At 39.8% G+C, this 12,724-nt stretch overlaps 1 protein-coding gene across 5 annotated transcripts in view; it reads left to right on the top strand.

Annotated features, from left to right (window-relative positions):
- Positions 1–7,209: 7,209 nt before the first annotated feature.
- The window catches only part of ADAD1 (adenosine deaminase domain containing 1), a 53,962-nt gene continuing 48,447 nt past the window's right edge, over positions 7,210–12,724 (top strand). For 4 of the 5 annotated variants that reach the window (XM_070047641.1, XM_017347555.3, XM_070047640.1 and 1 more), the window contains exons 1-4: positions 7,210–7,436; positions 7,841–8,020; positions 8,742–8,930; positions 11,182–11,349. In XM_070047641.1, coding sequence (XP_069903742.1) covers positions 7,849–8,020; positions 8,742–8,930; positions 11,182–11,349 — 529 coding nt within the window. In that variant the 5' untranslated portion in view covers positions 7,210–7,436; positions 7,841–7,848. Of the gene's footprint in view, positions 7,437–7,840; positions 8,021–8,741; positions 8,931–11,181; positions 11,350–12,724 lie in introns of those variants that run through there. The other variant, XM_008267923.3, reaches the window with a different exon arrangement.

The following is a 12,724-nucleotide window of genomic DNA, read 5'->3' as shown; positions in this document are numbered from 1 at the left end:
TAAACATGACAATAGGTCTGATCTGATTTCATCATCATTTAAAAAAAAATCATCTATTATTTTTCACTTTATGTTTCTGTGTGGGAACAAACTGTTGAAATCCTTACTTAAGGTATACTAAGCTGATCTTCTGTATATTAAGATAATCGAAAATGAATCTTGACGTGAATGGAAGGGGAGAGGGAGTGGGAAAGGGGAGGGTTGTGGGTGGGAGGGACGGTATGGGGGGGGAAAGCCATTGTAACCCATGAGTCGTACTTTGGAAATTTATATTCATTAAATAAAAGATAAAAAAAAAAAGAAAAGAAAACATACTAGGTGAAAGACACTAAACATGAAAGGTCACATACCATATGATCCCATTTATGTAAAACATCAAGAATAAGCAAAGCCATAGAGACTAAAAGTAGATTAGTAGTTGTCAGGGACTGCGGGAAGAGGGAAACGGAGAGTGACTGATAACAGATATAGGATTTCTTTTGTGGGGGGGTAGTGAAGATGTTCTGGAATTAGATGGTGAAGATGGCCACACAGCTTTATGAATTTCCTACAAACTACTGAATCTACATTTTCATCTGGAAAATGTTACAGTACATAAATTATATCCAAATTCTTAACAAGGATCACTTTTCAGTTAAAATTTAAACACCTAAGAATAATTGTGTTAATACTTCTGAAAATATACTGTATAGTTCTACTTATTTTCTTACTGTATGTCACATTAGAATGTAAATTCAATTAAGACCCAGATTTTTGTTTTCTGTTTTGTTCACTGATGTACCCTTAGTGCCTACAGTAGTGGCACATAGTAAATACTCAAAATATTAGTTAATTTAGTAAATGGGTAAATAAATGAATAAACAGCTTACTGAATGAAACACCAAATAACTCCAAAACTCCAAATAAAGCATAACATTGCCTATCACATGAACTTTTATCTCCACCCAGTTCTTTCTCAGATCTGAATATGAGGGGTCTTCAAAAAGGTCATGGGAGCGGGCTTTTGGCATAGTGGTTAAGACACTATTTGGAATATCTATATCCCATATTGGAGAACTTGGGTTTGAGTTCTGGCTTTGCTCAATTCTAGCTTCCTGCTAATGCACACCTATTGGTTGATGGCTCAAGTACTTGGGTCCCTACCACCCACACGGGAGAACGGAGATTGAGTTCTGAATTCCTGTTTTCTGCCTGGTTCAATCTCAGCTGTTGGGGGCATTTGGGGAATGAACCAGCAGATGGGAGCTCTCAGTCTTTGTCTCTTTCTTTCTGCCTTTCAAATAAAAATTATTTTTAAAGTTCATGAAAATGTGTATTGTGGAAAAAATATGCATGGATATAAAAAATCCTCTGCACCAAAATAAACTTAGACTAGTTTGCCAGTTTGAGGCACTAAAGGATAAGACATCAGTAAGAGCTCTTAGCAACATAGCATGATTCTGCCAAAGCTGAAACAAGAACAAATGTCAAATTGATGGTGAAGCTTGGGTGGGAAAACAAAGATGATGTACGAAAAATTTGTGGGAACAATGTCCCCCAAAAAATCAATAGTTTACAAATGAACAATTCACTTTAAGAAGGAACAAGATAATGCTGACAAGGAAGTCCACAGGAGCAGACCATGCAATTTAAGTTGTAAGAAAAAAAACTAATCTTGCTTGTATCCTAAATGAAGAGAACTGACCATTTATAGCAGCTACTATAGTCAAGAAGACACCTAGTTGACTCAGTTTACACAATTCTGACTGAAATTTTAAAGTTGAACAAACTTTCTGTTTTATGGTTGCCAAAACTGTTGTGCCAGATCAGCTGCAGAAGGAGCAATGCTTTTAGTGGGAATTTTTTATTTCTATTTATTTATTTATTTATTTATTGGACAGGCAGAGTGGACAGTGAGAGAGAGACAGAGAGAAAGGTCTTCCTTTTGCCGTTGGTTCACCCTCCAATGGCCACCAAGGCCAGTGTGCTGCGGCCGGCGCACCGCGCTGATCCGATGGCAGGAGCCAGGTGCTTCTCCTGGTCTCCCATGGGGTGCAGGGCCCAAGTACTAGGGCCATCCTCCACTGCACTCCCGGGCCACAGCAGAGAGCTGGCCTGGAAGAGGGGCAACCAGGACAGAATCCAGCGCCCTGACCTGGACTAGAACCCGGTGTGCCAGCACCGCAAGGCGGAGGATTAGCCTAGTGAGCCACAGCACCGGCATTTTAGTGGGAATTTTAAACAAGTGGGGTCAAGATCCTGAAGCATTTTTGTCTAAGAATTTTAAGTAAACGGCTTTACCAATGAGACTCTCAAAACAAAATACAATGGCTGCTACAAACTGGAACTAATTTAGTTGAAGCAAGAGTGGATCAGTTGGTCAACAGAAAGCTCATGTCAATAGTTTTTTGGTTTGCTTAAGTCTTGTTGACATTTTTATATGGTCAGAAAACAATAACATTTGCTAATCAAGACAGTATTTTGAAAAAGCCAAAGCATTAGCAGAAAAACACCAGAGAGTCCTTCACTGTAACACTACTGGCCCATTGCTTTTATTAAACAAGGGCAATTTTACTACAGTTTTGATGGGAAATCAGGTATCTGCCTTCCAGTACTGATCTGACTCCTTCTGACTTATTTCTGTTTTCTAATCTTAAAATATTTAAAGCACATCTATTTGTGTCAATAGATTCTTTTAAGATTTTTTTTAATTTATTTGAAAGAGTTACAGAGAGAGAGGAGAGGGAGAGAAAGAGAATGAGAGAGAGAGTCTTCCATCCACTGGTCCACTCCCCATTTGGCCACAATGGCCGGAGCTGCGCCGATCCAAGAACCAGGAGCTTCTTCCGGGTCTCTCACGTGGGTGCAGGGGCGCAAGGACTTGGACCATCTTCTACATCCAGGCCACAGCAGACAGCTGGATCAAAGTGGAGCAGCCAGGTCTTGAACCAGCGCCCATATGTGATGTCGGTGCTTCAGGCCAGGGCCTTAACCCACTGCGCCACAGCGCCAGCCCCAGTAAGATTCTTCTAAAGCCGGCACCGTGGCTCAACAGGCTAATCCTCCGCCTTGCGGTGCCAGCACACCAGGTTCTAGTCCCGGTTGGGGTGCTGGATTCTGTCCCGGTTGCCCTTCTTCCAGGCCAGCTCTCTGCTGTGGCCCGGGAGTGCAGTGGAGGATGGCCCATGTGCTTGGGCCCTGCACCCCATGGGAGACCAGGAGAAGCACCTGGCTCCTGCCTTCAGATCATCGCGGTGCGCCAGCCGCAGCGGCCATTGGAGGGTGAACCAACGGCACTGGAAGACCTTTCTCTCTGTCTCTCTCTCTCACTGTCCACTCTGCCTGTTAAAATAAAAAAAGATTCTTCTAAAAATAAAATGGTCCTTTTCCCTCTCCATCGCCCCCTGCCCTCCTTCCTCTCCCTCTCCCTCTAACTCTGCCTTCAAATAAATCTCTTTTTTTTTGTTTGTTTTTTAAAAAAGATTCTTCCAAAAACAAAATGGTTTCCTGGTTGTTTGGGAGAGGAAGTGGGGGAAGGAGGAAGACTTGTCAATAGGTTATTTCAGAAGTTGCAGCAAGGGTAACAGTTGCTTGGACTAGAGCAATAGCAGTGGAAGTGGGCAGAAATGGACTCATTGAGAGCATGCTGGGAGACAGCCAACAGAACAACTGATGGAACAGGAAGTGGAGAGAGAAGGGAATATAGAAGAATTCTTGGACAAGGCCAGAGTTTACCCTGATGATTAGAAATTAGAGAACCAATCCCTCAGGCCAAAAGTTTTCATACAAAGGCATATGTCTTGGTTAGCAGAGTAAAGCTGGATTTCCACCCTACTCACCCCCTTGGTTTGGTGTCCTTGTTCAAGTTTGGGCTTTGCTTCTGGGTGTTTGGCTTGATTACCTGGGTTAATGATGGTATAATGTACTGATGCAGAGAATTCACCATCAGGCTTGATTTCCCCAAGTTTTCCTAGACAAATGATGAGTCACATCAAATATGAAAGTTAAGAGTACTAAAACTCAGCAGTTGCCAAAATGTCCCACAAGCAATGTAGTTATAGTTCAGGCCACTTAATGTTTAGTTAAATTTATATCACTATTCAGAAATAAGTGAAAACAAGTATTGAAAATGAGTATTTTCATGTAAATATAGTGTATTTCACTTTCAATCATTTGTTAATAGTGTAATTTTATACAGTATTAAATCTGAGGCAGTTTACTAAAACAAATTATATGTAGCATTCAGTGTAGCCTCAAAATATGGTATCATTAACGTGCCAGGGGATTCCAATACAATCCCATCAAGGTGGCATGTACCAATGCCATCTCACTAGTCCAAGTGATTAATTTCAGTTCACAATTGATCACACTGATAGGTCTAAGAGTCAAAGGGATCACAGAAACAAGACTAGTGTCTGCTAATACTAACTGATAGAATAAAAAAGGGAGAGAATAATCCATCATGGGAAGCAGGATACACAGCAGACTCATAGAATGGCAGATGTCCTAAATAGCACTTTGGCCTCAGAACAGCCCTAAAGGCATTCGGATATGGCTGAAGAGCCCATGAGAGTATTTTAGGCATGGAAAGCCAAGACACCCTGGGGGAAAAAAAAAAAAAAAGAAGACCTAAATGAAAGATCTCTGCGAGTGAAATCCCAGTGGAAAGAACGGGGCCATCAAAGAAGGAGGTACCTTTCTCTGAGGGGAGGAGAGAACTTCCACTTTGACTATGACCCTGTTGGAATAAGATCGAAGTCAGTGAACTCAAAAGGCTTCCAAAGCCTTTGCAACTCATCACTAGAGCCTAGGGAGATTACTGACGCCATAAACAAGAGTGTCAAATTGTTAAGTCAACAACAGCAGTCACTGTGTACTTACTTCTCATGTGGGATCTGTCCTTAATGTGCTGTACATTGCAATTTAATGCTATAACTAGTACTGAAACAGTATTTTACACTTTGTGTTTCTGTGTGGGTGCAAACTGATGAAATCTTTACTTAATATATACTAAATTGATCTGTATATAAAGATAATTGAAAATGAATCTTGATGTGAATGGAATGGGAGAGGGAGCGGGAGATGGGAGGGGTGTGAGTGGGAGGGAAATTATGAAATTATGGGGAGGGGCATTGTAATCCATAAACTGTACTTTGGCAATTTATATTTACTAAATAAAAGTTAAAAAAAATATGGTATCATTTAAATTACACTAATATACCTTAACACTAAGTTTTAATTTTACGTTATAACTCATTGGGAACTGTTATACATATTATGGCTCATCTGTCTCAGAACCTACGTTGGGTAAATCTCAACTGAAATACACAGGCTGTGGCTGTGGGAAAATTTTGACCATATTAAAAACATAGGGGCCGGGGCCGACGCTGTAGCTCACTTGGCTAATCCTCCACCTGTGAAGCCGGCATCCCACATGGGTGCCAGATTCTGTCCCGGTTACTCCTCTTTCAGTCCAGCTCTCTGCTGTGGCCTGGGAAGGCAGTGGAGGATGGCCCAGGTGCTTGGGCCCTGCACCTGCATGGGAGACCAGGAGGAAGCACCTGGCTCCTGGCTTCAGATCGGCGCAGCACCGTCCATAGTGGCCATCTGGGGAGTGAACCAATGGAAGGAAGACCTTTCTCTCTCTCTCTCTCTCTCTAACTCTACCTGTCAAATAAAAAATAAATAAATAAAAAACAGGGTCCAAAATATCATGCCATATCACTCTAAGTCTTCATATGCTAGACAACCTAATAACTGGGGCTCAAACAACATGGAAAAAACCACTAGGAATTTGATAAACTTGAAGATAGCATATGAAATGCTAAACATTTTGGCCCAATCAAAAGATTTACTATCTTCTAACTACAATATTTATTCTATAGTAACCCTTGGACTTCTAGCTTCCAGCCTAGGAACTTTCTATGTGAGGATACTTTGAAAAGTTCATGGAAAATTAAAATGAGAAGATTTGTTGCAAAAAATTTTTCAAAAATCCATGCAGTTTTTTCATAATACTTTTTATAATGTCCTCCTGTGTATGTGTCCATATGTGGAAAGAGAAAATAGAAAATTTTGCTTCACTCCGTTCATTCTTTGAGCTTCTATTTCCACTCCACATCTCCTCTCAAATTTGATCCCAATGTATTTAAAATTATATTTTTGCGCTATTTTATTCATAATCCTTCATTTATTTTCTGTTACCAAAAGTCTCTAAATGTTAAAAATAATTCTGGGCCTAGTTATCATTACAGTTATTAATGGAAACTTGATCAAAGCAACATAATCAAGACATTTTGATAATCACTAACAAAAAACAATTATAGAAAATTCCTGGCTTAATGAGATGGGGCTGTTTTTTTTCCAACCTGCCTATGTTTTTATGTGTGAATATCACTTCTTGCTGCAATGAGGTGGACTACCAACAGCTGTTATTAACAGATTTAACTCTTGAGAAACATTTTCCATATAAAAAGTACATGGACACTGAAATTTTGTTGTAACAAAGCCATTCAATTCTTTGAATTCCTTCTTAGCTACATGCCAAACCTTGCTGGGTGATTAACTACTGAAAATATGTTCTATCAGCTCGCATTTGGAGTAGGGCCGCCTTCAACCTTTGGGTAACAAAGCACTGAAATCACCCACATTGCATCTGGCACGCAGATAGTGCTGCCATTTGCTTCCAAATTCTTCGCCCATTTTTTACCACTGTTCTGTCAAGCTCAACTGTTGAAGCTTCAGCACTCCATCGTGGCTTTTTTTTTTTTTTTCCTGTGAACGGGGCTGCCACGGAACCAAAACCATGCCCACGTCCACGAGCTCCTTCTCAGATTATGACTGGGGATAAAGTGAACGGTTTCCTTGAAACCACCCTCACGCAGGCACCCCTTGGGCAGCCCTCAGGTTCGGCAGGAAATGCCCCTGCTACACTCGACTGCTGTTTAGACCGCCACTCACGTAACGTCCTGTGAGGACAGCAGGGAGCCTGGGGCAGGAATCAAAGACGCAGAACGAAACCATTTTACCCGATTTCCCCGCAGAGTGGGCGGCCAGTCCGCCCAGATCCCAGGGCTCAGAGAACAGGGTACGCAACACAGGGGCCTCGAACGTGCGCAACGTTCCGTATCTCTTCCCTAGGCGACCCAGGGCGCAGAGCGCGGCGGCACGGCGCAGGCGCAGGCGCAGGTGCGGCCAAGGAGACGGTTGGTGATTGGACGAGGCAGACGCGGGGGCGCCCCGTGTCCTGCAGGGGCAGCGCGAGGCCGCGTTTGAAAGACGCGACTCTGACTGCGTGGCCCTCGCGCAGAGACGTGAGGCCAGAGGTTGAGCCCGGGAGGAGGAAGCAACGGTGGCGACGGGCGGCAGCCGTCGAGCCCCAGGCCTGCGGCTAGGCCTGCCGCTGGCCAGCCGGCTGGCCGCAGGGTCCAGCCGGGAAGGCGTGAAGGACAACCTCGGTGTGTGGGAGTTGGGCTAGGGCGCGGGCGGCCTACAACGGGTTGATGTCTTTGTTTTTAACCCCCCGACCTTGCTAATGTCTGCCCTGATCCCTGACTGAATTTAAGGGTTTTATTTTTATTTTTTTAACATTCTTTTTTTTAATTACTTTATTTTTTTTATTTACGGGACTGTTGTCTCTCTCTTCCTTTGTGGTAGAATTTACGGGAAAGGTTCAGCTGAGAACTTTTGTGTATGTGAAAACTCATGGAAGCACTCCTGAGATAAGCTAAAGAGGGTCTTGGCCGTGTTCTGTGTGGAAACGCCATTTATGGAACTATACGGCTCCTCCCCCCCCCCGCCCCCCGAGTATTTTTAGTTCATAACTTTTTCGTTTACCGTCAGTTTTTGTTATGATTTGTAGGTGAGAAAATGTCTGCCAAAAATGACTGGTTTCAGAGTTCCAGGGTCCCTAGTTTTGCTCAGATGCTGAAAAAGAACTTGCCAGTTCAACCATCAGCCCAGAAGGTAACCACACCCACAGGATATGCCTCGGAAAGTTACAGCCTGTCCAGTATGGCATCCAAGGTTACGCAAGTGACGGGTAGGACTTCTTTCTCGTTTGTAATAATGCTTCAGTTCTTTACGATTCTGGGATGGCTAGTGAGTTCTGTTGGGCCTCTGGTTTCAGTGTTTCTCGACATATTATCATTAACCCGTGGCTGCTTCCCACCTGGCACTGGAATCCGACGTTGTAGAAAGCATGCGCAGCTCTGCTTACTTAACTGTTCTTTCCTGTCTTGACTGTTCAGCGCTTCGTGTTTCTTGCCATCTTGAGAGGAGATTTCAGTGAAGGGAGAGGACTTAAAATGGTTTGTAGTCCACTCTTGTCTTAGCAGAGTGTTAAATATACAGGGGCAGATGTACCTTCCCGGTTGAATTGAATTCATCGTGAGAGGGAGTCGAAAATCATAGCGAGGGGCTGTTGAAGCAGTTCTAGTCCCAAAATAGGTGTCTTTCTCCATTCTAAGCCTGCTGACATCATCTGTAAAAATGGCTTAGCTTCTGAAGACCTTGACATAAAAATTCCATGGTACTTTGATGTCAGTAGTGATATATCATTTCTTTGCAACATAGTTTTATTACTGAAAAACATACATGGAGTAACAGGTTGTTCTCACTTGAGCCAAAATTATGTAGTAGAAACTAATGAACGATGCATATGACTATATATTATCTAGGACAATCTTCCATTGGGGGGAAGGATTTGGTGCTTTTGCTATTTTTTTTAAACCAAATTGAGAAACATAGACATTTCTTTTTAGGTAATTTTCCAGAACCATTGCTTTCCAAAGGTCTTTCACCCATTTCAAATCCTGTCCTTCCTCCAAAAAAAATACCTAAGGAATTTATAATGAAGTATAAACGTGGAGAAATAAATCCTGTATCAGCCTTGCACCAGTTTGCACAGATGCAGCGGGTTCAGCTTGACCTTAAGGAAACTGTAACAACAGGCAAGTGCAAAGCTGTCTCTTGTTTTTATGGTATTAGAAAATAGGAGTATTTTTTCCCATTAAAAACAGAGCATAGTAAGTGGTGTTAAATTTGGTTATTTAAATGACTGCTAGTATGTTTTCACAAGTATACATAGGAAATCCATATGTTCATAACCCTTTAACCTTTTGAACCTCTGCAAATATATAAAATTTTTATAACCATTGCACTGTAATTTTTTGTATGTTCCTAGCTGAACTGAAAATATCCTCATGCATTATTTGGAAAGTTTTAATACTTAATGTGCAATGAACATGCTTTTGTAGTAATGTTGAATACTTGGACTAAGATTATGTGATTATGATGCCTAAGAAAAAACTATAGTTAAATTTGACTTGTAAAAATCAAAGATTTGACATCAAATCTGGGGACATCTCTGTTACAGTTTTCTCCATTCTCTCTTAACCACCCCTAACCATCGATCCCAAACCAGAAGAATCTGTGACTGCTTTATGTCTATGAAATATCGGAGAAGTTCAGATCAGTAAAATGCAGAAATAGGCTTCTGATTCACATTATGGTCAATGATTTAGGAAAAACTTCAGCAAAGTGACAGAGTAAGAGTAAATGATCTTAAAAGGAAGTGTCAGCTTAAAAATAAGTCAAAAGAAACCAATATGAACAAACACTTGGTGTATATTATGTGTATGTTTGTACACTAGCATAAGTAGTTTGGTTTATTTTTCCTCTTACTAACTTTTATCAGTATCTTTGCAAAAGGATTGAAAGCTATTGAGATTTTAGTAAGAATTGCAACAGCAACAACATGTTTCAGTCTGTTCTTTTCGATGAAATATAAGTAGTAGATGACAAAAATAGAAACTTCATATTAAGAAAGAAATCACTTTATATTGAGGTGGGCTGACTCCCTGTTCAGCTTGTTAGCTTTCCTCTCAGACTACTGGAAAATGTCACTTTTTTATTTTTTCCAAATTGATCAGGATGAATTTTCACTGCTACGAGCAAAAAAACTACTCAAAAACATGACCCATTGATTGTTGTTTATTTTATATTCAAACTGTAGCTAAATAATTTGAATCAGTGGGTTTGGTACTGAGACCAGAGTGTCGGTATTTTTAACAGGCTCCTCATGTGATTTAGATCCATAATAAAGTTTGAGAACCTGGGTTACAAACAGACTGCAGCTTAAAGGTCTCAGCATTCTGACACAAAACTTAACCATTTTGAGGTGTGGTATCACATAAGAGTCATCTGGGCCACTTGTTAAATATACTGAGTGCTTTCTGGTTTAGTAAAGTTGAATTGAACACAGGTGATCATGAGTTAAGACACTTGGGAAACAAGTCTTAAACAATGGGAAATTTTCCAAGATGCAGTCAGGAGTTGCTTGTAAAACACTGATATGTAACAGTTAATGTAATATGATTCTGACTCAATGAGGCAATAAGATAGTGGGGTTTATGTGCAGGGACATTATACCTAGCCACCCATAACCAGAGACTGGAGACTTAGCACCTGTAGGTCTCCTGAATTCTGAATATAAAAAATAAATTTGAAACAGAAAAAAATTTGACCTGTAAGTTTATGAGATTATTGTATTTAATTTTCATCAAGAAAGTATGAAAGCTAAGTAAAACCTAGTAAAAGCAATTTTTCTAGGATCTTAAGAAGACTGGATGGACATTCATTTTAATTTTTAGGGTTTTTTGTTGTTGTTGTTGTTTTCTTATGTTTTGATTTTCTTTCCTCACTCTCCCAATTTGCCCTAAACTATAATGGATTGAATTGCTTACCATGAGCTTAATGGCTACACAGGATTTCTTCAGAACAATTCCTTATGTTCTGGAGCAATCTGAGAATGGGATAAATTCAGCTTTATTCATACTGAAGTTTTCAACAACAGTTTGTCTCTCATTGGCCATTTGGTAGATATTTTAGTGTTATTGTTTACCATTGCCAAACATTATACTAGGCATTCACTGTTATTGCAAGTATGACCTGTATTCTAAAGCTGGCATTATTTTTCATACTGAATCTGGAGTCAGCTTGGCTATTTGAATCCTCAAAATGAGTTCAATGGCCTATCCAGCTATAGTTTTTTTGACCCTACAAAAAGACTTAAGAAATTGGTGATTCTAAAGTAAATCGTTTTCCAGAATTTTTGTACTGGGATGTTTTCCTATAAACAGATGTCATTTGCAAGGATATTCTATGAATTATTGTAGCATTCATTCCAACTTCTTTTTCAAGGTAATGTTATGGGACCATATTTTGCTTTTTGTGCTGTGGTGGATGGTATTCAATACAAGACTGGACTGGGACAAAATAAAAAGGAGTCTAGATCCAATGCAGCAAAATTAGCTCTTGATGAGCTTCTACAATTGGATGAACCTGAACCAAGAGTCTTAGAAGCATCAGGTAAATACTGTTGATTATAACATATTTTTTAAAATGTATCATTTCCCAAAAAGATGTAAGGTTTACGTTCATGAAGAATTACTTGGCATCTTGTAAGATAGAAGCTGAAGGATTTGAATAAATACCTTTAGTTGCTATCTGCTGACCTATTTAATAGTAGTTTTTGTATATTGCAGCACCAAAAGATATAATCATGTTGCTGACCACTCTGATAACTTGTGAGATTGTTAATGAGTTCAGTCCTGATCAGTGGTTTTCTCTTTGATTTCTTAGATTTTTATTACATACTGTACATTTAATACTTAGATCACTTTAATGCAATTTTTAAAAAATTTGCCTGTAAAATTCAGTAAATGATAGTTATTTGGGAAAATGGCCAAAGGTAGCATAGCAGATTGGTTAATTGAAGAGTCTCTGCTCTGTTCCTGATTTCAGCTTTCTGCTAGTGTGCACCCTGGTGTGCAGCATTTGATGGCCCAAATTGTTCTATTCCTCCACCAGTGTGGGAGATGGAGATGAATTTCTGGACTCCAGGCTTCAGCCAGGCACACACCATAGCTGCAGGCATTTTATGAATGATCCTGTGGCTAGGAGCTGTCTCTCTTTGTCTCACTCTCACTCTCTGCTGTCTCTTAATACAACAACAAAAAATTTTTAAGTGTAAAATCTAGAATTACTCGGGTTGCAATATTGATCCTGCCCTCTAAACCTAAGTCTCATTTGAAAGGTGGAGACAAACTGCCTCTTGTAACTGTCTCCAGTAACTACTTTCTGTTACTATCATTAGCGTTAAATGAACAAATGCCTGTAAACCATTTACCAGTGCCAGGTGAATAACACACACCAAATAATGGTAGTTCTTATTAAGTATTAATCAATTGAGAAATACGTTAGCATGCTATATACAATAGCACTTTTTGGCAGTATTCATTTCATGTGGTTTAACCTTAAATAAGGCAACTTTTAAAATTAAAAAGATTTTAAATTTTACTTCAGTGACCATAAAGTTCATTGTTTTTAAAGACAAATTATCACATTACTACTAGATTTTGTTTTTAGTATATTTCATCTTTCACTTCTTCATACTTAGGGTCTTTATATTCTTTCAGATGAATTCTTACGTGTTTTTGCCATTTTAATAGAAGTGATTTAATAATTGAAACTGATTTGATTAAATATTTCTTAACTGAATTGTGTTTTGTTTAGTTTTTGAGTTGGTGATATATTCTGGATATTAATCTTCTGTTAGATAAGTAGCTTGCAGATATTTTCTCCCATTCTGTCAGATATCTCTTCACTCTTTTGTTTCCTGTGCTGTGCAGAAGTTTCTAAGTATAATCCTGTTTGTCTAGTTTTGCTTTTGTTGTCTGTGCTT

Source organism: Oryctolagus cuniculus, chromosome 8 (genome assembly GCF_964237555.1).
Source record: "Oryctolagus cuniculus chromosome 8, mOryCun1.1, whole genome shotgun sequence".
In the NCBI taxonomy this organism is placed as follows: domain Eukaryota; kingdom Metazoa; phylum Chordata; class Mammalia; order Lagomorpha; family Leporidae; genus Oryctolagus; species Oryctolagus cuniculus.
This window is presented reverse-complemented; position numbering and strand designations above follow the sequence as displayed.